General features: G+C 41.1%; 1 protein-coding gene across 6 annotated transcripts in view; it reads left to right on the top strand.

Annotated features, from left to right (window-relative positions):
- NRP1 (neuropilin 1) overlaps nt 1-27112 on the top strand; it is a 116730-nt gene that overhangs the window by 67911 nt on the left and 21707 nt on the right. For 3 of the 6 annotated variants that reach the window (XM_068146242.1, XM_068146240.1, XM_068146239.1), the window contains exons 8-12: nt 12349-12504; nt 15302-15446; nt 17251-17582; nt 22875-23019; nt 25873-25977. In XM_068146242.1, the coding sequence (XP_068002343.1) occupies nt 12349-12504; nt 15302-15446; nt 17251-17582; nt 22875-23019; nt 25873-25977 (883 nt within the window). The remainder of the gene's footprint in view (nt 1-12348; nt 12505-15301; nt 15447-17250; nt 17583-22874; nt 23020-25872; nt 25978-27112) is intronic. The other 3 variants (XM_068146244.1, XM_068146243.1, XM_068146245.1) reach the window with 2 other exon arrangements.

Genomic DNA, 27112 nt, shown 5'->3' with positions numbered 1-27112 from the left:
TGACTCTTGCAGAGTATTTCTCTAGACCTCTAGACAGGGCTAGCTCCAGGAATATCAGCCAATATGATTGGTGCAAAATTCCTCTCTGCATCTTGCAGCATTTAGGGATCTGGAGAAAGGCCAGAGGAGGTAAGAACAGGCCTCCTCAAAAAGCAACCTGGGAGACCTCCCTCACCTCCCCTGATTGAAATATCAGTTGTTTATTTAACACTAACTCTCCCATTCAACAAAAATATACTACCACTGATTTAAAACACTTCTATGTATACAGTACTTCACCAAAATGAGAGGGACCTCTGAGGTGGAATTTTCCTTCCACATTTGTCTTCATTCCTTTCCATTTGCTGTAACCTACGTTCTTCATTCTTTGCTCCATTGTAAGCAAAATCCAGAAGCATGCATCACTGATGTAAGCTGCTGTATAGATTAGTACAGATTTATTCCTGTAGCACTTCTGAAAATAATTGCAGTTCATCATTTGGTGTCTCAACCTTTCATCTGTGTCATTGCTTATTTCCTTATCAGATACCCTCTTTAAAATATAGTCAGTGTTTACACATGCTGCTGCACAGCACATTTGCTTCACTAACAGGTTTATTCTTACATCAGGCAGCTGTGTAGGTTGACTTTACCAAGCAAGCTTATCTAAATATTTCACATGAAAGCTCAAGGAAGTTCAAGTCAACAATGCCTGTTATTTTTATTCTTATTATTTCTGTTTCTTTTGGGGTTTGATATTGCAGCAAAGTGCATCGTATTACTGCATAGAATAACATGAAACCTGGGAAACCTCAGCCTCCAAGTTCTCCTAGCCTTTGAAGGACTGCCTGAGAGCTGAAGTTCAGAGGCTTTGTGGCAGGGCTTGCCCATCATTAGGGAGCACACTGACATGAAAGCACAAAAACTGTCAGTCCTTTGTCTTCTCTACCACTTCAGAATACAGGTCATGTATTTGGTTCATGTCATTTTGCAGCTCATAACTGCACTCCAGAAATTTACAAAAAAAGCAGAGTTAGCTTTGTGTGGAAATATGATACAGTTATCTTACAGTCTTAGCATGCTTTGCACATGGGCAAGGAATGACAAAAGAATATTCCTTTCTGGAAATCACAGCCAGTACAGACTGTGACACAGCATAGAACTGGGGTTAATTGACCCAGCTGGATACATTCATACCTTTATTTACTGTGACATGGGAATAAATGGTAGAGTTTCACAAAGGCAAGTACTGAAATTAGACGAGAGAGAGAGAAATAAAAAGGCCCTACAATGTATGAAGGTTTTTTTGATTATTCAAAGTGCTTCAAGAGCTATTTTAGTACCAGAAAGTTCCCAGCCACACATTTATCACTCTGGGAAAGCTGAAGGGATGCTCAGAGAACTGAGCCTTATTGCTCCAGAAGTGCAGGTGCAAGATGCAGTTTAGAAGAAAATCCTCTCTACCTCCCTCTGACTTGTTTCAGCATCAGCCCTAATACAGAGGGGAGTCCTGTGTGGCTTTGAGCAATCCTGTGTGCAACATATGGAGGAGCAGCAGAAGCAGAGCCCCTCCGAGTCTCCACTACCAGCCTAATCATTATAATAGTTTCAGTTCTTTCAGGGGATCCATTATGCAGAGATCTGAGTAGTTTGTATATAACTCTGTAATTACTTATGCATCCACTTCCCAGTCCAGCCCTGCATCCCCTCAACGGCTGCAAGACAGATGGCCCTTTAGAGCTGAGATAGCGAATTAAAAACGTGTCCAGCAAAAGCCCAGATTCAGCATCTACTAAAATAATTTTGTGCATTTATCTCATTTTCATTAGCTGGTTCCAAAGGGGAAAGAAATTTTTTAAATTTAACTATGTTTTTAAACTAAATACCACTGGGCTGTTGTTTGTTTTGTTGCATTTTTTGATCATCTTTCTCTTCCACTTTCTTTCACAGAGCTAGAAGCCACATTCAAAACCCTCTGCAAAATTATTCTTCTCTCTTCCTCTTTTTTTTCCCTATTTCATTCACCAGGTTCATGCATTTGGCTTGACTCAAAACATTTGTTATTGTTTGGTGGTTTTTCAAGCTGCCATCAAGCCAAAAAATCCATTGTTTGTACCATTCTGCTTGGTAGGGGAGCTCTCTCCCAGATGGCTTGCAGACCCCTTAGGGGCTGAGGCAGCCTTGCCCACCCCGCTACTGGGCACTGCAACACATCTACTCCACCACAGCCAGGGCTTTCTGCAGATGTGAAGAAAGATATCTCAAAAAGAGATTTTTCTGAGTCCAGTAGAAATAAATTAATCTACAAGACTAGGCAGATGTCAAACTGTGGGTGAGGCAGAGCTCAAGGCTAGAAGTTAAATGACTGAGGGTGGTGGCTAAAAACACAGCCTTGGCTGGGAACACACAGCTGAGGCATGTTATAATAAGCAGAGTTGTTGCTGAGCTAAAGGTCTCTGTTCTCAGGGGGCCACCCCTCGGCTGGAGATGATAGGTGTACTGCTGAGTGCTTTGCAGAGATGATTCTGTGCTTTAATTCACTCTTTCCACACCTGCACAGTAGTATGAAGCTGAAGAGTTCATGAGTCCTGTGGGTCTTTCGCCATCCCAGCATCCGTGCTCCAGATTTTCTGTTGCAGAGCCATTATTTGCCTCCCCTGTCCTTGTGCCATCCTGCTTTTCTGTCCCACTTTAATTCTGTTCTGCCCATTAGGTGACATTTTCACAGCAGTAGCAAAACAGGTAAAGCAGAAAGATAAATGAGTTTTTGTGGGTTTTTTTTTTAACAAGTGGTAAATACTTGCCCTTCAGAAAGCAATTTGTCTTCTCCCCACCCAAACAAAAACTAAATAAATAAAAAGGAACTTCAAAGGTATATTTCAACAAAGAAATAACAAAAAACTATGTTTCAACAAGGAAATACTTCCAGTTTTTGCTTTACCTTGAACATTTTAAATTATTTTTTTTCCAAAACTCCTTTAAAAGGCATCAGAGTAAACTCCATAGGTGCCTGATAAAACCTCCTAGCACAGAGAGCACAGCTGACCGAACGTTCAGCTGGGGTTGGGTTCCGCTGTGTTCAGGAACAGCTGGCTGCTCATCAGAGAGGCACTGTTTACACACAGCTTCCACCAACCAGCTGTACCTGTGTAGTCTGGTCTCCCTCTTTGTGGCAGCCTTCTGTGTTGAACGCTTTGGGCCAAACTGATACGCAGTGTGATCCTCTGAAGCTGCTCAACAGATCAGTTTATCCCATCGCATGTAAAACCAGAGCGCATTTTAACTGGTCGCGTTTAGCTTACGGATTATTGCACTGCAGGCTGAGGTGGCTTTCAGCCAGGAGCAGGCTCTTCTCTTGCAAAGCCCATTACATTCAAGCTATGGGCTGAAGGGTTGACATAGTACAGAACAATTTTTAAATGTTCTTATCAGGCCATAAAAATTAACTGTTCATTGGAGTGCTCCCCCCCTTTCATGGTATGCTTAACTAAGAAAATACATCCTGTGTTTATTTGAAAAAGCCACAGCAGTTACAAATCTATAGCTTTGCTCTTTGCATAGCTGGAAATGGAGGAACTTTTAGAGAGGCAGAGTGGATGTACACAAACCAGGCACCATCAGCTGACCAAAGAAACCCTGGAAATGAAATCCCCGTGGCTGGAGTTTGAGTAGGCTTTGTTAAAAGAAGGGCAGGGCTGGGGGCAGAGCTGGTTCTGAAGCAAACCAGTTTCCCTGGTTTGCTTTAGAATCAGAGGTGAAATTGTCTTGGTAGTCACTGTCCCACACCATCCCTTCTGCTGTCCTCCTTCCTGCCCCAGCACGGGACAAGAGCACCAATCTCAGCAGTGGATCTTCCAAATCACAACCTCAGCCCATCACTGGAGGTGTTTTAGGAACAGCCTGGATTGGGGCATTTGGTGCCATGGTTTAGTTGATCAGATAGTGTTGGATGATAGGTTGGACTTAATGATCTCGAAGGTCTTTTCCAACCTGATTAATTCTATTCTACTCTATTTCACCTATGTGTGCATTTCCACAGAGCTATGAGGGACACACCAAGGAAAAAAAGGCAAAATAATCTTTACATGTATAGTCTTTGTCTCTTGCTTTTCACCGTACATTTGCAGTTACTCTCACCACAACATCTACCTGCAGCTACCCAACATTTTTCTAGAAGGTAGCAGAAACTCATATGTTTCTTTTAAAAAGTAGTGACTTGCTTGGTGACCCAGTAGTAAATTAAAATCATCATGCACAATGTGTATGAAATAGAAAATCGAATTTTGGTGCAACAAAACTGACAGTTCCATTTAACAGAGAATAAATGGATGCAGGCTCCTGTGGATGACTGACTGATTTAAAGAGACTCTGCCGATTTGCCGAGATGAGAAAGCTGATCACAAGTAAATACATCTATTTCTGTGTGACACAGGTTATACACCTATTCCAGTTGCCAGTGAAATTAGGCTTAAAAGGCATTAAATCTTAGACACTGGCACTTTTTCCTCATTGTATTGTTGGGGTTTTTTTTATAGAAAACCCAAAGCCTGAACTTTCAGAAAGATCTAAGTGTAGCAAATTCCAGCGAAACTCACTGTGATCACAGTGATTGGGCAGTCAGATCTATCAATACCATCAAGGTGTGCTTTCTGAGAGAGCAGAGGTTTAATTCTGCACAGTGTAGCATCCCCTGGCCTGCCAGCTTCCTACCAATTAGCAAAGGTATGCTGGGGAACAGGAAGAAGCAGAAATTATTTCTGTGTGTTTACACATGTGTATTGCTGTGCTTACATTCAAAATACCAAAATGCATTATAAATTAAGCCCTCCTGCCTGGGTTCTCATTTTAAAAGGACAGCAGCTGGCAAAAATAAAATAAAACATAAAAAAAAAAATGGCTACAGAAGACCTTTATAAACAAAATTCAGCATTTTCCACCCAAAGCCTTGTTATTCACATGTGAAGCAATCTGCTAGGGAAGCTTTGGATTACTTGTTTCCCATTTGCGCATTAGCTGCTCAGTACACTTAGGGAAAAAGAAGTCCTACAATTATGTCCCTCTCTCAGAAAAGAGTGGTTCTGCAAGTATTGCTATAGAGTTTCCCTTTTCTATAGTTCTTAACACAAACTGGGGAAGGTTACATTCAAACTGCACTAAATAGTTGTCTTCATTCCAGATCAGAGGATTAAGCTCAGGTTTAAAATTAAATGTAAATTACAAATAAGTATTCAGAAAACGTTAATTAAAAGTATTACGTTCCTGACTCATTTATTGCTCAGCAAGGGTTCCTAAGTATCTTAGCTGGAGAAAGGGGCCATTCACATTCCTCCTTTTTTGACCAAGTCATTGTACGTGTCTTAGGTTATCCATTTGCAAGTTAATGTAGTGTCAAAGCAAAGGTTTTCATTTTAAAGAAGTAATATTTCACAGCCAGATATGCTCCTGCGAGATGTAAACCAATCTTTTTCTAAAGCAGGGGGAGTTAATCAGCCTTTCTCTCCGCTGCCACAGAGAAGGCTCGAATGGCACAAGATGCTGATTACTTAGAGCCCAGAGTCTATAGAAGCCTCTACACGATTACATTTTCTTCCCTTTGTTATCAGAGTTTATTGTATCTTGGTGTTCAGATTTTAAGTAGTTTTCAAGTTAAAAAATGAACGAAGGAGGTGGTATTTTCTGAGTCTTCTGAATAACCATCCTGTTACATCACAGTACCCCGTGAATGCCTAAGGTGGAGCTTGCAAATGAAGCGCGGAAGGATTGTTCCCTATCACTGCGTGTGCGCTGGATGCATTTCGTACAGCACAGCCAGCCCTTTTCAGGGGAGCATTGCTTTGCCTTTGCTTTTGAACCAAACCCCTTCAAAGACTCACCCTAAAAATATCACAGAGAGATAACGTGCACCAGTGGCAGCGCTTCTGCCGGCCCACTCGCGGCATTTCTCTTTCACATTTGATCTTTATAGTTTCCATACTGGAGCGATTTGGTTTGCAGCATTCTGGAAGTGTCTCAAGTTGAAATGCTAGTGTATTAACCTGCTGTACTGAGTCTCTTTTGTTTCTCTTTACCAGAGTGTTGCTTGCCAATTTTTACAACTACAGCAGATTTTACTATTCAAACAGAACCAGATGGAACACCAGTTCAAAGAACATGTCAGAATTAAATATTTCTTTTTTAATTAGTTGCTTCTGATTTATGCAAAAAAAAATTAACATAAGAGTGGGAGAATGTGCCATGAATCCAGATGCAACACAGCCCACACAAGCATTATCTTTTCTCTGTCAGAAACACAGAGGCCTTTTCTTTAGTTTTTTTTTCTTGTCTTTTCTTTTCTCCTCTTCATTTCTGGATTTCATTGTTCTTGCACTTTCTGCATCTTTTCCTTCTTGAACCAGCCCCATGATGATGGTTGAAGTTGTTTTGTGTGCTTCAGTCCTACTTTTTCAAACATTATCTTCAATTTTCTCTCATAGAAACTAGCTCATCTGCCTTTAAAAAAAAAAATTACTGCACTCAACACTGCAATCCCAGCATCAGTAGCTCAGTACAGTAGCATCCTTTCAGTATATTCTTTGTTTTCATTTGGGGGACTCTTTATGCTTTTGTTTTTTCTGCTCAAAAAATAATGATTTGGGCAGAAGGTGAAGACTGTAAGGAATATTTCAACTGCTAAAGAAAGCACATTTCCTTTCTGCTTCCAAGCTTCCCTGTTTCTTTGGTATGAATGTTTACTCATGTCCACTGTCATGATTCCCCTTTTTTGCCAAGTCACATAAGCATCAGTTTGCTAAAGCACACTGACTGAGGACAGTTGTTAGGCACAGACTAGGAGCTGAGCCTATGATGAGCTGCTTTCTCTTCTGGGGCTTTCAGGATGTTGCTGTCAAGGTCAATAAGAAAGACTTCAGTGACTCAGGAGAGACCTTACTAACAGCAATATTTTCCCTTCACTTTCTTTATGGAGCTGCCACTAATATCACTGAGAATTTCACACCAAAATCTGTGATGGTTTAGAGCCTTAACTATTTTCCCTCAAACCCAAGATGAATATTTACACCCTGCCATTAATGCAGGAGTTGTGCTCTTGTAACAACTACTCGTTTCAAGGACAAAGACTTTTGGAAGCAATTTTCCAACCAAATTAATCAGACTATTTTCAGAACTTCCACTAGAGCCTGTGCCATTTTTACTTAACATTATAATCTTCTTTACCTAAAGCTCAATAAATAAAGGAATAAAGCAATTAGCTGTGTATACATTCTGGGGGAGCATAATTGGCCAAATCAAGAGCAATAACTAATAAAATAAAAAAAAAATTCAACTCTTGCTTAATTAAATGTTTGACAGAACAGTGAAACGTCACAACTGCTAATCTGCCTCAGAGCACTCTATGCTATCTAGGGAAATGACACAGTTCTCTAAAAATATTTACTTTGGTATGTTGTGTCAAGTGATGGATTATACAGCTTTTCAAGCCACAAGAGATGCCCACAACAAAAAGCTTCCTGTTGTTAATCAAACTCCAGCACTTTGTCCTTTATTTTCTCAGGCTGTTGCACAGACCTACCGTAGGAGTGATAGAAGCTGGTAAAGCTGCTCCCTTGCTACAGCTCCCTCAGTGGCTGTATTTTATTTAGCAAGGCAGCTTTTCATTCTGAAAATAAGTTCTTCCATAGTATGACATGGTTACGGATGACGACAGGAAGTTGCAGTATTTGTTTCAAGTTGTGTGCTGTTCTCTACCAGCAGTCTACCAAGATTTGCTACATGATGCTTTGCGCAGAGCTGAGTGTTACTCCTTTTCCTTCTCCCTAATTGGTCTCTAATAATATGCATATGCCACCCCTTGCATATCTGTGTCTTGAAAATGTGTCACCCACCCACATTATTTTTGAGACAGTAAGACAGTAATGAAATTATTTTTCCTGGATGCTAAATGATCCTGCAGAACAGAGAGAGAGGAAATCATTCATATGCAGAAACAGCTAGTGTCTTGCAATATGCTTTCACAGAAAAGAAATTGATTTTAGAAGTAGGAACAACTGGGCCTTTTTTAACATGAACATTTCTCTCCTGGGGGGGAAAACAAAAAAAAAGAAAGAAAGAAAACAAAACAACACACCAACAACAACAACCACGCTCAAGATCTTCCTTATTTCTTGTAAGTTAGGGGCCCATTCCAACAGGCAAGTCTGCTTCTAGTTTTGTACTTAGGAATAAAGTCACTTTGCAGCACAGGCAATTATCAAAAGCTGTGATTTTGGATAAGGCCTTAAGGCATCATTTTCCACAAAGAGCTAGACTTTTACATCTGAATGTAAGTGAGCAACATACTGCAGTGAGTCAAAGCTGGAACCCTGGCCATGGAAATGAAATGTCAAGATTTCAGGTTTGGAGACAGCTGTCTGTCTCGGATCACAGCCATACAGCGTGCAATAACGCACAAAATCGCTTGCATCCTCTCAAATAAATACCAGATGCTTGTTTATCATCTGAGGAAAGTTAAATGTCAAATAATTGCAGGGAAATGCATTTGATGTTCATCTTCAAAAGTACTGTATTTCATTACCACCTCTCTCCACAGTTCATTTTAACGTGAAACACAAGTCCTTGAAACGAAAAGGGCAAGATGACCCAAACCAAAAGATAGCTGTTAAAGATGTGTGTGCTGTCTTAGCTGAAGGAGACTGGATCTGAGACCTCTGTGGAGAGCACATATTAAGTTGAATGGAAATTGCACAGACAGTTGGACTCCATAAGAGTAAACCTCCAAAAAGCATAAGAATTCCAATCTGTTTGGTGACACAGCTGTAGTAGAGCTACTGCCCTCTGCAATGATTCCTCTGGATACCATGGTACAGAAGAGCTGGGACTTAGAACAGATAAGTTTTGGTACCTTCAGGTTGCAGCTCTTAATAGCAGTTTATATGATTGAACTTCAACTCTGAGCAGTCCCTGTGACATTTAGAATGTGGATGTTGTGCACTATTTTGCATTTTACAGAAAGGAAAGTTTCGAGAGATACTGGGGAAAAAAACCCCAAAATACGTCACAAAGTGATTAATGAAGGCAAGGTTAACAGCCCCTTCAGATGTGTCATGCAGTTTCCAAGGTAGTCTTCTACATAAATTATTTTTGTCACCTTACTTAGAGAAGAAGAATTGTACATTTAGAGCTTAATTTACAAACATATTTAGGCACCACAGAGGGGTGCTCAGTGTTGAAGTTCTGTTTTTATGCGCCTGGGGAGGAGCAATTCTTCTCCAGAGGACACTGCAGAGAGCTGTCAAAGAAAATGCCTTAAGCTCTCTCCTGGATCTCTGCACTGACACAGTTAGTACTAAAAACTCCAACTCTTCTGCTCTCTGCTGCTTAGCTCCACTTTTCTTGTTTGCACTGCTCACTTCTCACAGAACAGTGATAGAGAAAGGTTATTCCTCTCTCCACTATCATCTTGTGAGCAAACACACCCTGAAATGCAGCAGGTCTGAGGTTACATTTTGCTCTTGTAAGGGCTTTAAATCTGTGGCAGGCAGCTGAACACTCAAGCCATCAGCCTCCAGGTCCTTCAGGGGAGGAATGCTGTTGATGTAGTTCCAGTTTTCAAGAGGCACATAAAGATTTGCTGGTCTGGAGAGAACACATCTATGTGAAGAGATGTTCTCCCTCACAACAAAAGATACCTGCTTCCTCCTCTACTGTATTATACTGTCACTGTAGCCAGGAGAGCTAATGAGCTTGCCTCTTACCAACCTATAAGCAGTAAGTTAGAGGTCTTACCAGAGCCTCTATCTCTTCCAGTGCTTGTGGCAGTCTCCTGCCTGCCTTTTGAATTCTACCAGATTTTAGACATGAAGGTACATGTCTCTGTCTTCTGTACATTTAGGAGTTACTTGTGGGCAGTGGGATGGATGCTGTAGGATATTTGGTATCCCAGGTGTTACGGGGGTCTATTGAACACCAACACTGGGGACAAAGCAAAACTTGGGGGCCTGAAGTTCTCTGATGGGACAAGCCTGAGTAGCCTGAATGGTCACTGGCTGCTAGCAGTAACTTAGAGGCATCAAGTAATCAGACCTTCCTCTAAATCCCCAATGTTAAATTTTAACTTGGCTTCAAATCCCTGGAACTCTCATAATAGGCCATTGCTTGACTGTATTCACAATGAAGTACTTACTGTATATTAAAAAGCCCCTACTAGAATCATTTCAAATCAGTTGGAATGGTACAGGCTTGGGACCCTAATCATTTCAAAACTGAAGAGCTGTTTCAAATTGTAAGAGAAGCAGATCATTTAAATAACTTAGCTCTGCACTCCCTCAGACTTCCAGATTTTCAAGTGCACTTCAGCCTGGAAGTGAATGTGGTATTGGACATAACTCAGTGCAGCACACTTTACAATCAGCAGAGTACAGTTTGGAGAGCATTTGAAGTTAAGCTGAGATTGCTCAGTGCAATGATGCCCAGATTCCCCCATTAACTTTCAGATTGCAACAATCTAACATCTGAGACTCTCCAGTTACTTTAAATCACTTGATTGTTTTTGGAAGGTGGTGCTGGGATTTTCATTTTTTTCCCCCTAAGACTGAAGTATTTTTTTTTTTTATTCTCACGACAAAACAGAATGTCACAGTATTTCACCTCCATAAAGACAAGGGCTAAAATGTTACATGCAGACTTTACCAGCCTTAAAAAACTGGGGCAGGGGCTTTGCCCTGAAAGCTGGTTCTATCTATCATACACAAGGCTGCTATTCTTGTGCTAGAAGGCTTCAAAATGCCTTGGGTATGACATGGGCATTGAGAGAGCAGCCAGTCTGTCCTCAATAGCACTTCCTTCAGCCTTTTGAGAGAGAATGCAAAGCATGTTGACTTAACTGCTCTAGTGCCTTTGGATATATGACATACATCCAGGAAAAAGGATGCCTGTGGGACACAAGGAACATATATTCTGCAGCCTACGTACTTTGGAAATAATGAAAAAGCCCAAGATGTTAATGGGGCATTCACTTGAGAAGAGTTAATTCAACCTATTTTTATCCTGAAAAAAAGAAAAGGCTGGATGGCTGAAGTTTGGGGGTGGGGGGGGAAATTACTCTGATTGATATTTTGTGAATAGTACCGTTTTATATCAAAATTAAATTATTTACATTAGGAAACAAAGAGAAGGTTCTAGCTGCAGAGACAGAGCATGATGAAATTGATTTTAATTGGTTTGTTGTTAAAGCTAAAGAAAGGCTGCAAGGAAATGGCAGGTGTTTGAAAGCTGTGCTCACCAATCTGGCCGTGAGAAAGTTTTGTGCCTAGTTTCGGCCGTTTGGCAGCTGGACCTGTGCAATGGGATAAAAAAAACTGCTTTTGCCAGCAGAAGTGACTGACTCATCATCATTCTCCCAACCAAGCTGACACATGTGCTGTGACTCCACATGATGAATGTGATGAGCAAAGAGACCTGGATGACAAATAAATAACTAGAGGAGGGAAAACTTAACCTAAAGCCCTTATCCATTTGGTTGCAGTGTACCTTCATGAAGCAAAAAGAGAGAATGCATGAAGGAGAAGGCCTCTAGCATGCATTCATGTTCACAGCTTAGCATTCAGTTCTCCAGCCTGTTCAAAATGCCATTATTTTCCAGTAATCATTACATTTGACACTTGGAGTAGAATTATTGCTCTCATGCTAATGCTTCTTTCTGTTTCCTTCAAACACATCCTACAGTACAAGAAACTCATTTGGGTTCTTTCCCAACAAAATCACACAGTGATTCGTAATTATCTTGTGACTAACTTAAACACCACGAGATTCTTTTCTCCTCTTCTGTTTGCAAGTGATGAGCTCTTGGGTTCTAACAGAATTCTTGTTATCATTCCCTGAGTGCATGAATTTGGTTTCATCCCAACTGTAATATTGCAGTCCTCAGGGCTATTTAGTTCTCACTGCATGATGCTCCTCTGTATTGACAATGCCTTGCAGCTTTGTGTCCTCAGTGAATTTCACTAATACCTATGCAAGGTAGCTAATGAGAGTGTTAAGTAAGATTGTTCACCAGACTGGTGCTTGTTGAACTTCTCCAGTAACTTCTTTGGTGTCATGGGGTTCTCATGGGGTCTCTTGTACCTCCGCCACAGAGGAAAAAAAATTCTCTGACGTGTGCATAGCTCTCCTGGCTAATCAAACAAATGTTCCCCTCTCCTGTTTGCAAAAGAGGAGGCTGTGGCTTTGTTATTATCAACAATGTGTTGCCATTTCCTTCATATGAAATCCTTATATCTTTGTAAAAGATGGGGGGTGTGGAGGGAGTGTCACTTCTGCAGTGTTGTTATGCTCCAAACCGGTTGTCCTCATGTCCCAATTGACGTGTTACCACAGGTAGATCTGGGCCTTCTCCGCTTTGTTTCTGGAATTGGGACCCAAGGAGCCATCTCAAAAGAAACGAAGAAAGAATATTATCTGAAATCATATCGTGTAGATGTCAGCTCCAATGGAGAGGACTGGATTACACTGAAGGAAGGAAACAAGCCTGTTGTAAGTATTTCTTCTTTTACCTGTCTTCAGCCAAGAAATAGGCTGTTGGACTGTTCAGTTACTGTAAGTTGTTACAGAAAGAGGTATCCCAAATCCAAGTTATAGCTCTTGTCTCAATAGCAACAGAAAATTGTGTATCCAGAGCCTAGCACAGATGAAAAGGGTGCAAGGTGCTGCCTTGTCCGTTGCACCCACCGTAATCACAGTGGCTTCAGTCTTTTCCCTGGAGTGTGCTACTGTTTGCAGTTTGACAGAGATTTTCTGCATGACCTTGAGGAAAACATTATGGGGAACCTTTTTAAAAAAGACATAGGTCCCTTATCTGCAGTGGGGCTCTGGATATGCAGTGTGCCACTGCCTCAGGTCCCCATGCCATGCTGTCTTGCAGGAGTGCTAGCAAGTCATTAGTAGTTTGTTAGACTTCAAGGTATCTCAGTGCTGGGGAGTCATACAGACAGATAATTAGGCACATCTTTTCATCCTTACAGATTTTTGTCACCTTTCCACTTATCAGCAGCTTTGCTCTCTGTGACCTCCCAATGAAACTAGACACTTGTGGGGGGAAAAAAGAAAATCTTCATTATACCATGAGCATAAAGCTTGTTACTGAGAAGTCAGTTCTGCTCAGCTCTCACAGGAATAGTCCCATTGAGGCTGTGCCTTCTTTCCCATCTCACTTAAGATGTGCTGGGGAGCAACGTCCTCAGAGGCTGCCAGGGGCTGATGCAACTGAAGAGGTTTTGTGGTACCTCCCTTCAAAATAGCTTTTTTGTGACCCTTCTGTGAAGACCCAGAAGAGCTGTGTAATATTAAACACTATCAATTGCAACCATATCTAGCTCTAAATATTTGGTTACTGGTTTGTCCCTGATTCATCTGTAAGGGCTATGCCAAGTCCACTACATTTATCTAATCAAAATGGTAGCAGTGTTTAACACACATCTTTCTTCTTTGAAGCACTTTGTAAAACAATAAATAATGAACCCTGAAAAAGCTTCTCTTTGACAGGTATTATCCTGGGTTTACAGAGAAGGAACTTTAGAAGGTCAAATGCGACAATGTAGGCACTGTATAATGATATATAAAGGTACAATAACTGACTTGCCCAAAGTCACAAGAGGAGCAAACACTGTGGCTCGTATGAGACACAGCATTTCCTGGCTGTGGTTCCTCTAAACTGAACAAATGCCTCTTTCAAAATCAGGCCATGCCTGATTTTCATTACCAACTTCAATTTGTAAACTTTCCAAGAGTGTGTTTTACATGACTTTCTCTGGTACGTGCTTGTCCTTCATTAGTGAGAGCTCTAATTTGTTCAAAGAGTTTATGAAAAAATCAGGTTTCTAAGGGGGCAATATTTTGCTGTTGATCAGAACAAAATCAAAAGCTATTTTCCCATTGATCAGAACAAAATGAAAAACTATGCACCAGTCCCCTCTGATGTCTTTATTCAAATTAAAAGCTACTGAAGGAACAACAAAAGAAGGCAGCCCCAGATCTCCTCAAGGCAGCCTCACACAAGTGTTGAACTAACCACACATAAGGAGCTGTGCACTTTTGAGGAAACATTTGTTTTCTCAGTCAGATGCAAACCTTGAGAAAGCCACAGCAGGTCATCCCAGAGACAAAAAGTCACCCGGAAGGGAAGCAGCTCCATTTAAAATCCCTTTGTACACACAAAACTCCTGTATTAAATTACTTGAGATATAAGCGAGCCTGTTGAGTTGACAGCTGTGCAGTCCAAATTATTGCAGCTACTGCAAGTAACAAACAGGAAAGTAGACAGAGTGTGTAAGAAATGAGAGAATCTCCCATAAAAGGAGAGGGGTTTGTAGCCATGGAAAACAACAGGAAATTGGTCCTTTCTACGTGAGAATAAAAAGCAGAAGCAGGAAGCTGAATCACCTTCTTTGGACTAGAACATTGCAAGTTGTCAGCTCTGCTAGGAAGGAGCCCGTCTGCAGGATCCTCAACATGAAAGGATAGCACAATCCTGTCCCTTCTTGTGGAAGTTTCATTGTTCATCTAATTTGCCTGTTAGCCTCAAGGGACACAGAGAAAATCTTAGAGCCTGTTTTATAGATCTTAAACTGACTTCCACCTCAGTATGCAAGGAGAAAGAAAGTCTCATAAAAAGATTGAAAACCGGAAGGTTGACAAAGCAAGGTTGACACGACACACTCTGCAAAGCTCTTAAGCCCAAGGACAGCAAAATACTACATGTTTTTATCCTAACTGCATATAGAATTGTTATGGGGTCTAACTGAAATCCAAACCTCTGATTTGGACCTGAGGTTCTGTAGTTTTTGCATCATTCTATAAGTGGGCAACAAATAAGACTGTCCTAAAGGGGCATTGAGAGATCTTTCCAGGACATGGCTGTCCTTGAGTGACAAACACCAGTGTATGTCATTCTTGCATATGGATCTAAGCATCAGGGACATCTCAGTATAGTCAGGGAGTGGATAGACAGGTAAGCTCCTGCTCTCAAAATGATCCTGAGCTCTCCTGGTCTGCTCTGCAGTGTTACAGTAGGTTATGGGGCTCTGCAGATGTCAAGGTACTGTTTTAGTAGCATTGAAGCCTTATATCATCTTTTTTCCTTACAAAGCAAAGCTCATCTACGTGCAAAAAATGTGTCAGGAGTTCAATGAAATAGTTGCCCATGCAGATCTCTTGTCTCATTCCAGAATAACCCTGGTTAGACTTTGTATTGTATCTAGCTGTAAAGCACAGAATTACAAACACAGCTGAAGAGAAAGCCTAACACATGTATACTTTGTCTTTCCACATAAAGGTGTTTCAAGGGAATAGCAATCCCACAGAGGTTGTTTACAGACCTTTTGCCAAACCAGTTCTAACACGGTTTGTGCGAATCAGACCTGTGACTTGGGAAAACGGAGTGTCACTGAGATTTGAAGTTTATGGCTGCAAGATAACAGGTAAGGCTTGGGAATGATTTTAAAAGCAAGGGAATTTATTGTGCCGATGCTGTGAGGTTTGTTTTTAAGAGCAAAATGAATCTCAACTATTTCCACTGTGGTCTGAATGTAGAAAGTCTGTGATTGTGTGAAATATGGAAAAGGGAAGGGGAAGGGGAAGAAGAAGGAAAAGAAGAGATGGAGTAAAGAAGGGGAAGGAGAAGGAGAAGGAGAAGGAGAAAGAGAAGGAGAAGGAGAAGGAGAAGGAGAAGGAGAAGGAGAAGGAGAAGGAGAAGGAGAAGGAGAAGGAGAAGGAGAAGGAGAAGGAGAAGGAGAAGGAGAAGGAGAAGGAGAAGGAGAAGGAGAAGGAGAAGGAGAAGGAGAAGGAGAAGGAGAAGGAGAGACAAGAACCTACTCACCTAATGTTATCTGAATGTTGTTCTGGCATTACCTTTTAGGTGTTCAGCTTTACAAAGTGGGAAAAAAAAAATCAGATTTAATTACTTTTCTTGCAGTTATTTTACAGTACCATGCAAAATACCTAAGATACACAAACATTTTGCAAATTCCCATCTTGTTTTTCCTTCCTAACCCTGAAATCCCTCTCTCTCATGCCTGCTGTTTGTAGGTAGCTCTCAGCAGGTTTTCCCAGGAACAAACATACATAACTATATTTTTAAAGTGTTGCAAGGTACAAACACTTAGATCTAAAGCTTGTTCAAGCAACTAGATGTATACAGTCAGGTTCCTGCTAGTGATCAGTATAGGAACATATATCACACTGATAGCTACTAAAATAACTGTCCAAATTGCTTTCTGAAGTACCAGCAAAAGGCATTCATTATCATCAAAGTATTAACACGGGGGGGGGGTTGGGGGGGTGGAATCCACAAACCAGCCACAAGCAGAGAATTTCAGGTTTAGGATTTCAAAATGAAGGCATTTCTATCTGTTAAGTAAAAAATACAAGAAATTATAGGTTAAAGAAAATGTTTATGATCTAAGGCTGATTTTTCTGAAAGCTATCTAGCACTAAATGGAGTTCATTGGCAATAATTGTTAATATTTCTAGGTCTGGGGTTTGTTTGTTTTTTTTTTTTCTTAAGGCATTTCTTTAACCTTGAAAATGCTTCTTAGGACTGGTTTCCATAGAGCAGGAAGATGAGATTGCTGATTGCTGTGTTATAGAATTCCAGGTCATTCTATGAAATCTTTTCAGGTTAGGTGAAGGTAACATCAGCAGAACAGCTGATGAATTCCAGACTGGAAATTTTTGTTCCTTGCTAAAAGCTTTTCCTACTTCTAATTCATATTTATCTGGGACCATAAAAGAAGCAAAGCCTGACAGACCAAAAGAATACAGCAGAAAAATCTCAAGTGCAGCAATAAATTACATTTTACAGAATGCATTAAATAAGCCCATTCTGAATATCACCAAAAATTAAGTAACATGAAACCAGCTTTTGGCTGATTTTGGAGTCTTTCTCTAGGGAAATAGTCACAAATTCAGATGTGACCCTGCCTTAGCCAGAAGAATAGAAAACAAGAATAGCGTAGTATTTTCTGATCCTTTTGGTTCCCATCAAGCCAGAAATACTTGTGGTATTTTGGTACTTCCTGCCAAAACTAGGATGTGCAAGTCTGAACAAATGAAAATGATATACAAATCTAAAGACAGTAATTTGGATGTGAGAAAGAGCTAAGTAATTGCTTATGGTGATTGAATTGACTGAGATGTCCTGTTTCTGTTTCAGTGCTTGTTCAGAAGAACTAATTCATTTATTTTCTTGGGGTTTGTTTGTTTGGGTTTTTTTTTTCTCTGTAGATTACCCTTGCTCTGGGATGCTGGGTATGGTGTCTGGGCTCATTCCTGACTCTCAGATTACTGCATCCACTCAAGTTGATAGAAACTGGATCCCAGAAAATGCTCGCCTCATAACAAGCCGCTCAGGCTGGGCACTGCCACCAACTACCCATCCATATACAAATGAATGGCTTCAAATAGACCTTGGTGAAGAAAAACAAGTGAGGGGCATAATTGTCCAAGGAGGCAAGCACCGAGAAAACAAAGTGTTCATGAAAAAATTCAAAATTGGCTACAGCAACAATGGGTCAGATTGGAAAATGATCATGGATTCCAGCAAGAAAAAGATAAAGGTAAGGAGGAAAGCTCTGCACTAAGAAAAGCTTAATTTCACCAAAAATGTTTGCATTAAATTTCTACAAGCCTAGAAAAGGCACACAGCTGGGATGAAGCCACGAAGGAGGACTCCTCAGGCAACAGCCCTGAAGGGATGCTGTGGGAACGATCCATGCCTGAGGGCAGGAGCTGGTCTTAGGACGTTTGCCTCTCTGTGTGGCAAAGATTTCGTTTATTCAACAGCTAGCTCAGACTTGATTTCTGACAAGGGTGGCTGCAATGCAAAATCCTGTGCAATGGTAATACACAACACTGCCAAAAAGTAGTATTTCCTCTACAGTTTTTCCACTGAAAGTGAAAGAACTTTTATTTTGCTTCCTTTGGCATGAGAATGCTTGTTATTCAACTCAATGTGGTACCTGCTGGATTTCTGAACTGCCTGTAGACTGCTTCAAGGGCTTCACAGGCTCTCTGTAGTGGTCTGATCCAAGTATCTCTAAAAGTGATAGGAGTTTTTGATGTGTTATCCCATCCCAAGTGAAAAGTAAATTGTACTGTCACAAGTACAGCATCTTGAAAGGTGCTTGGGAGTAAAGGGCAGCTGGTTCATAAGTTCAAGCAGAAACTGCAAGATATGTAGACAGGAGGCCCACATGGATTGCTGGGTTAGATGCCAGAGAAAAGAAAAGTAGTGTAGCCCAGAAGAATTTCTAGAAATGTACTTATTTTTCTTTGTATAATTTTCAGGGCATAAGTTGTGCTAAGTGTGTGGTTTATTTAGCCCAAAATCCATTTGTTAAGTCTTCCATCCCCTTTGGCCGTCAATGCTCACAAAATGCATTTTTACCTCAAAAGGCACAACCCTTTTTCAGTCCTCCCACCCTGTTCCTTGAGGAAGCCAGTGGGCATGTAGCCTTGTTCACAAACTGGTACTGGGATGATCAGGGTATTATAAACAAAAATGTGTCCTCAGAAGGCAAATCAATGTGGTGCTTGTCAGATGGGAATCTGGAGAGCTGCTCCATATCTCGTCTCTGTTAGTCTGAAAATTAGATGTAAAAGCTGTGTCACTACATAGACTCATCCATTGGACAAACCTGTGTTTCCTTCAAGGAAAAGCAGAGTGGGCCCATGGATGCAGCTTTTCCAGGCACATTTAGTAAACATTGGACTTCATTCTCTCCTGTTTTAATCTCACTGAATATGTCTGCATTTTCTCACTTCTCATCACTTTTCATCATTTGTTTTGGGGATTAAAACTAAATGAATTCAGCCTTTGCAGTCATCCCTTTTCTCTTGTTACTATGAGTTTTGACTTCATCATAAAGTGTGAAGAGAGTGTAAATCAACAATGGGATCTAACCACTTTCCTTCTAAGATAGATGTTGTTTTGACATGTACTTCTACACTGTGGCTCAACCAGGGAAAAAATAATGCCATATGTTTTCAAAGCAGCGCGCCTTCTGCTGCATGGCTTTCTGTTTTCTAATACAAGCACTTGCCATCATTGTCAGAAGTTAGCTGTTTGACAAGCAAACTACTGTGCTAACTGATGCTCTGAGCCCATCCTCAACTTTCATCCCTACCAGAAACTGGCTTTCAAGATTAATGGAATGGAGAAGGCTGGAATTCAGTTCTCTTGTGGCATAATTATAATCCTTCCCCAAAAAAATCAGGGCATTTAATAAACTTTCTTCTGAAGCCCAAGTTTTCTTTAAAAGGAGTCAGATAAATCCCATGATTTGGGAGTCTGAGGGATTTAAAATATTAATACACTGGAAAGTAGTATTTTTGAATGCAAGTAGAGCTGGATGGGACAGCATGCTATAATGAGTCACAGCAGGAACGTGGATTAGAAACAGCCCTGTTGCATGAAATGAAACACATCGTTTCACTTGCTTAGAGTCTTGACTTTCAATAAACAAACAACTGCATTTGAGGAAAAGAAAGAGCAGTGACAAAGTAAACATAACAACAGAACATGTCCAACGGATAAAACTCACCTTGTTTCTCAACATGATCTTATCATCCATGCCTGGAGCTGCTCTCATTGGGACTACCATAACTCCTTCCTCTTTGTTTGATCCAATTTCCACCTTTTTTTTTTCTTCTTCTTTTTTTAATATGCAGCATATTTTCTCCTTTAGCCTAGATCAGTCAAAGGATTGAACACCACACTGATTGACCATGCAGAACCTCATTTTCATTTCAAGATCCAATTTGTATGTCTTGTCCATAGTCTTACTCAAGCTTACTCAATAACATCACCTTTCTCTTTCTTATTACTTCCCTCCTTCCACTCTTCTGGGGGTTTTTATACTTTCTCTCAGTATTTCTGGTATAAGAAACTTCCAAGTATCCTGCCATTTGGACAACCTTTTCACATCTTGCCCCCTGCCTGGAAGTGTTCAAGACCAGGCTGGATGAGTTCTTGAGCACCCTGGTCTAATGGAACATAGTATCATAGTATCATAGTATCAGTCAGGGTTGGAAGGGACCACAAGGATCATCTAGTTCCAACCCCCTGACCAAGGCAGGAGGGTTGGAACTGGATGCTCTATATGGTCCCCTTCAACCCAAACCATTCTATGAAAGTATGAATTTTGCTGCAATGTTTGTTTCAATCTTAAAAGATATTAGTAAGATTTTTTTTCTCCCTCTCATCAGTTTAGCTTCTCTTTTGTTTGGCTATTATTTATTATACTTTTATCTTTGTGAAACAGCAAAACAATTTGTGACATAGCCTGCATGAAAGACACTCATAAAGTGAAGTTTTACTGCATATTCCTCTCTCCTCCCCCACAAAGAATATCAGTATGTGTTTTAAATGATCAGTCAAAATTGAATCACAGGCAGCTCTGCACTACAAAGGACAATAATTCAATATAATTCGAGATGCCTATTGAATTCTAATGCCTATGTGTCAGTACTCCAGCCCTGATGTCTTTTATAAAATGGTTTTCATTATTATGTGTTGCTATTAAGACTACTATTAAAAAGGAAGCAAGGATTCCTCAGATACATGTGTCTGTCTACTTTTCATACATAAAATGGAATTCATTCTTTCTCACATGGTAGGTAGCTTTTCTAACCATTGGCACTATATTGCCTATTCAATTATAATAATATGTAATTCCATGTTAATTAGATGTGACAGGCCATCTACATGTTGAATTTTTGACAACTGTCTTCTAAGCACTGGCAGAACACCAGGTCAGCCAGTGCCCCCGGGAGACACCTTGGAGGTACAGTCTCCTCCAGGAGGCAGGAACAGAAACATTAATGTTCATAGAATGGCCTAGGTTGGAAGGGACCTTAGAGGTCATCTACTCCAACCTCCCCACCATGGGCAGGAACACCTCTCAACTAGACTCAGCTGTTCAAGGCCTCATCCAACCTGGCCTTGAGCACCTCCAGGGAGGAGGCATCTACAACCTCCCAGGGCAGCCTTTTCCAGAGTCTCACCATCCTCCTAAGATCCAGTCTAAATCTCCCCTCCCTCAGCTTCAAATCATTCCTGCTTGACCTATTGCCAGACACCCTTATGAAAAGTCCCTCTCCAGCCTTTCCGTAGAATCCCTTCAGGTATTGGAAGGCAGCTCCAAGGTCACCCCTGGAGTCTTCTCTTCTCCCATTATCACTGGCTCTTCTGACTTGCACTCTAATCAATGGGCAGAAGGGGCTGTGCGCCATTGGCTCATATACTGTGGTGTACTGTAATAAGACAAGGAACAGGTTCAAACTTGAACATAGAAGATTTCACCTCAACATGAGGAGAAACTTCTTTACAGTGAGGGTGATGGAACACTGGAACAGGCTGCCCAGGGAGGTTGTGGAGTCTCTGTCTCTGGAGACTTTCAAAACCCACCTGGATGCATTCCTGTGTGGACTGCCCTAAGTGATCGTGCTTTGGCAGGGAGATTGGACCCAATGATCTCTTGAGGTCCCTTCCAACCTCTAATATACTCTGATACTGTGATACAGAGGTGTACAGTGAAAACAAGGCTTTTAGGACTGCACTGAAAATACAGCAGCAATCAGATTTACCTGTGCTGGCTTTGTGCCTTGAGAAATACAGGCAGCTTCTCCCATAGCATCTGTTTTGTCTGCCATAGATCAATAGGAGGAGTTCATTGCAGGCTAGCCTTAGTTCTCATCCAAATGAGGGGCATCTGGTCATTTCCTCCTGAAGAAGGCTTCAGGCTCTGCAGCTATGGGTTGGAAGTATCTTCTAATAGTAATTCTAATCCAAAAATTTAAGTCTAGTTCAAAGAAGATAGTTTTTTATGTTTTACTATTTAACTAATTCATAGAAAAGGTGAAAATACTTTACATCACTGTCATATACTTTTTCATGTCTTGTACTTTAGAGTCTTCAATACACAATATTCCAAAGTCATTTTCTACCATCAAATAAGGTAAAACTAACTCATTTTGCCTATCTTGAGTTATAAACTCTTCATGGCAAGGACTGTTCCTTTGTACAGTTAATTCATTCTAAAGACTGATCATCTCCACAGGGGCACCTGAGGTGTTGCTGTAAGTACAAATTACACCTTGTCCTATATGTAAAAGATCACTGACAAGAAAAGCCTGAAGGTGTCAAACAAATGCCATTGAGAGCTGCATTATGGCTGAAGAACACAGAATGCAACCCGGAGAAGAGAGCTTTGTCTGAAATGTAGATTTCCTGACCTACCTTGCCTGTTGGATTATATTGCAGTTTTGTCAGGAAGCAGCTTTCTTCTTTATTTCTCCCTTTTTATTCTTATTCAATAGTAGGCTCAGTGGAAGAACTCTTGCAGCTACTGTTCCTGGAGTTTAATTTATGCCTTTTGAAATAACTACAACTTGTGAAACTCTGTCACTGGGGGAAATCAGATTCAAATTTTCTCTTGAATAGTTGGATTATTATTGTAACCACTTATAAGGTGACAGGATCTTCACCTAAGCCATTTTTTTTTTTCCCTGAGAAGTGTTGAAAATGTCACCCAGTTAAAGCCCAGATCAGAGAGTCATTTAAAAACATGTCTCATTAAACACTCAGCTCTTGTTATGACCCTGATGGATTGGTTGCCACTGAGTTTATGAAAAATGAAATGCATTGCTTTTCCAAGAAGCTTCAGCTATGCATTTTCCACTCTCATTTAGGACAGGAATAGATCACATTTATTTAACGGTTAGCATCTGGCCTATTGCTCACCTAATTCAAAGACCAGAGAATGAAGGAAAAAAAAAGGCAGTTGCTCAAAAAAGCTTTATCTTTTCATTTATTTTTTTTAACACCTAGTGTTTATCATGCTTTGCAGACTTTTGAAGGCAACACCAACTACGACACACCCGAGCTGCGGACTTTTGAACCTGTCTCGACCAGATTCATCCGCGTCTACCCTGAGAGAGCCACACACGGAGGGCTGGGGCTGAGAATGGAGCTGCTGGGCTGTGAACTCGAAGGTAATTGCTCTGCTAGAGATGAATGCACTTTATTATTTTCATAAATACATTCTCCACTTGGACTACTGCTGAACACTGCTGTGTCTGAACAGGCAGCACATCAGACTCTCGCTTCCACAACTGCCATTATTGCTGTTTCTTGGCCTAATCAATTCCTTCTTTGCTGACATTTGAATATGCCCAAGGCTCAAATATTATTCTTTCTCCCATTCCTTTGTTGATTTGCAGTGATACTCTCCACATGGCTTTCTGTTCCCTTAAGCAGCCTTATGATTATACTTTTGAGAATCATAGAGCTGTTAGGAAACAATAAAGACAGGAACTTAAACTTTCTTACCATAATACAACCCTGGAAGAGATGTTTCCTGAAAATGCAGAAGGAGCTTTGCACTAAATATAGCAGTTTTGTCCCTTGCTCCTTCAAAGGATGCGGAAATCACATCAGAGACTATGGTGGGCAATGATTACTGGGCTGGACAGTGCCTGTGCTATTCCTTTTGGTGGGTAAAGGGGACCTCTTTGTTCCTTTCATTTTGCAAGAACATGTAGAAGATAAAAGACCAGGAAAAGCAATGTTTAGACATCATCCTTGGATAGTGACATGAAGACAAGCTTTGATTCTTCTTATATAAACAATAATTATTTAACTTCAGAGATAACTATAGATTACACTATGTGAATTTCACAGTTTTGTCTGGTGGCTGACAGTACAGTATAGTAGCATGGCTTATAAACCACACAGTTAAACACCACACAGGATAACAAACCATCTTATCCAGGGTTTCAGATGTTCCTTGTATAGAAGTAGCTGAACAAACTTCCAAGCTGAATGGAGCCGACCTCTGTGCCTCCATTTCTTTCTCACAGTTTCTTCCCCAAGGCGGAAGAGTGGGAGGCATTTGCTGTGAGAACTGATGAGTTGGGTGTTGTGTTTTCTTAGTGAAGGCCAGATTGAATAAGTATGCTTCTCACTTGGCCCGGAAAGTGGAGAGGATGGAAATACTTCTTAGTTCCTGCAGGAAGTCCTTATTTCCTGTGGGAATGCTTAGACCCTGCAGACTATTGTGCTGTGTGCACTGAAAAAAAAAACCAAAACCCAGCACCTGCATTATGTAAACTCAGCCACAGGGCTCTTGTGGCCACCTAGGTATCAAGAAGTCCATGGACCATGTATCAAGAACAAATTGCTCAGTGAGATGGAGGAGCCAAAGGGAGGGCAAACAGGACAAAATGTCTTTGCTATTAGACAAAATACACCAGGAAGTACATTTTTTTTTCCCTGGGACACATCTTGAGTTTGCCTTTCAGGTGTGGTGTCCTTTTGAAGGGTACTCACCTGTAGGTCACCCATGGAGAAGTGAGGTCAATTGCCATTTTCCCATGGAAGAAGCATAATAAGAAAACTTTGTTGTGTAACTGTATGTTAAGGGGAGAGTTCAGTGAAGAGAAGTAATTTAAGATTTACTGAGCTGGAAAGGAGTTGGGATGAGAAAAGAAGCATGGAGACAGGCACGGGCAGGAGTAGAAATCAGCTTTCCAGCAATAATGAGCAAAGGGAATTTTTGTGTGCTTGAAGCATCCCAGGGGGGCTTACATGAAATGGTGGCAGAGATGCAGGCAAGCTTGGGGCTATACAGTGGCAAGAAGATCACAATAAGAAACTTAACTCGATGTAGAAAGCCAGAGAGAGGTCCCAGAGGGGGACAGATGCTGTGCATAATTCATAATGGATACAGAAAACTGTTTCTTTAACCAAGGCTCAGCTGTACCTGTAAAGCACATGTCAGAGTCCTAAAGAACCATGTTTCATCCCAGATTATATCTACTTCAGAAATTAGTAACCCTCCTGCCATTTTCAGGCCAAGAAGTCAGTGCCTAAGATCTTCTGTGGCCAGCAGGCTCTGGGAGCAGTAGAAAGGCAAAGAAAGATCCAAAAAAAGAGGTGTGTTACTGCATAGCTAATAATGACAGTAGAGCATTGTTAATGAAAATAACAGTGGGTGAGAACAGACATAAGCCTGGATCACATTCCCAGAGTGCTTATCTTAAGCCAGGGAACTGTACCTGCAGCATAAAACATAAACCTAAACAAAACACCACATAACTGTATTCTGATATTCCAGATGTGGTATGTTTTGCAGATACTGGGTTAAAGATATATTTTCTGGCACCTTGCACAAATCTCAAGCTTTTAACTGTAATAACAAAGGGCAGACTTTTACTGGTTGGGCAGCAGCTACCGGAAAGAAATCACCAAGGAGCAGCCGGCAGGTGGCCGGGAGGGGTGACTGACATCACTGATGTCTTATTTATAACTTCAACAAAAACAAAAGAAACTCCTTCCAGACCTGCTCGTTGCTCACAAAGTGATTCTACATGACGCTGCCTTCCTGTCACTGTTACTAGGACCCTGGTTAGACACTTCCCATCTTATGTGTGCACTGCAGAGGCTATGGTGAGTGCTGCAGAATTACCACCCTAAGCATGCACTACTCCTGCTCCTCTGTACAGGCCTACTCATAGGCAGTTTAGCCTGCAATAAATAAAGGGTTTAGTACCTCATGTCCCACCTAAGAGTCTCATCCTGCCTTTTGAGGCTTTCACTCTTCATTGGTAGGAACAGCACTCAGCAGACAGTTAAAAGAAAATCTGAACTGGAGTTCAGATGCAGCAGAGTGAGGCAGGAGTGATACAGCCTGTTGCCAAGAAATACTAACTAACCTGCAAAGTAGAGCTGCTTCAATCCTCAGCTAGAGCACATGACAACAGCACATGGTGCTCATCAAAGTGTTGCTGCCAATTGCATGCTGATTCTCCAGCACATTTTAACTGAACCACTGGGTTTTGTTTCAGCTCCTACCGTTGTCCCTACCATTTCGGAAGGCAAACCTGTGGATGAGTGTGATGATGACCAGGCAAACTGTCACAGTGGCACAGGTGATGACTACCAACTGACAGGTGCAGAAACCATCCTCATTCCATTGCAGCTTCATTGTAGCTCATATCCATCACCAGTTACCAGCTAAATGTTTGCAGTGATTTAATCACTCAACATAAATGGACATTGGTATGCAGTTCGTATCGCCAGTGCTGTCAAAACATGAGCATCTGCCTTTTACACATGACAATACTTTTGATTGTTTTCTCAGCTATGTAATTTTGGAAGCAAATAATAGTGACTAGCTGGAAGAGAGGGCAGGGGTTTTTTTATTTTTACAATTTTTTTTAGCAGGAATTGTGTCTAATCAAATGGCTTAGCCAGACTTGTCTCTTACTGCAAAAAAAATAGCTGGACAAACCTTTTGAGGCTTGTGGTCTGAGATTGAAGAACTCGAAATATTGTTGAGGTCCAAGATATATATATGCTTCCATACCTAAAATTTAGTATAGGGCTCAAATCTCAGTCCCAAACCTGTCCTAGATGGAAACAAAGTGGGTTTGTTTCATCACAGCAGGCTCACACATATACCAGCAGAAGTTTTTCTGTGAGCATCTCTATCCCTGTCTGGATGTGTTCCTGTGTGACCTGTGCTGGATTCTCTGGGCCTGATCTGGCAGGGGGGTTGGACTTGATGACCTTCAGAGGTCCCTTCCAACCCCTAACATCCTCTGATCCTCTGATCCTATGAACACTCCATTACAACCACAGAGAGGCTGGTGTTCTCCAAGCTGCCATTACTAGCAGGAAAATAGGAGGGAGAAACATAACAGAGTTTGCCTCTAGAACAGAGCAAATTTGCTAGTTTTCATATTCTCCTGCTTTTGCAAGAAAAACCCCACTGACCTTCTGAGATAACTGACACTACACCACTACATTTTTGGTCTCTTCTTGGAGGTTGCTTGCGGCACCAAGCTCTGGGTCTGTTTGATGAGAGCTTCCTGTGGGAGTTCTATACACCTACAGTAACTGAGCTTAATTTTGGACACAGTGACATAAGTTATTCCATCACGACTCCATGATGTGCTTATCTAAAAAATATTTATTGCTTCTCATATTCATGATATGCAATAGCATTAAAATCTGGCAACAGCTGTCTGAGAGGACATTGGGAAACCTTAAGTAAGAGACTGACTTTTTGGAGCAGCCAAGTAG

This window comes from Melanerpes formicivorus, unplaced genomic scaffold (genome assembly GCF_026170545.1).
Source record: "Melanerpes formicivorus ecotype bairdi unplaced genomic scaffold, bMelFor1.0.p_v2 SCAF_13, whole genome shotgun sequence".
Lineage (NCBI taxonomy): Eukaryota > Metazoa > Chordata > Aves > Piciformes > Picidae > Melanerpes > Melanerpes formicivorus.
This window is presented reverse-complemented; position numbering and strand designations above follow the sequence as displayed.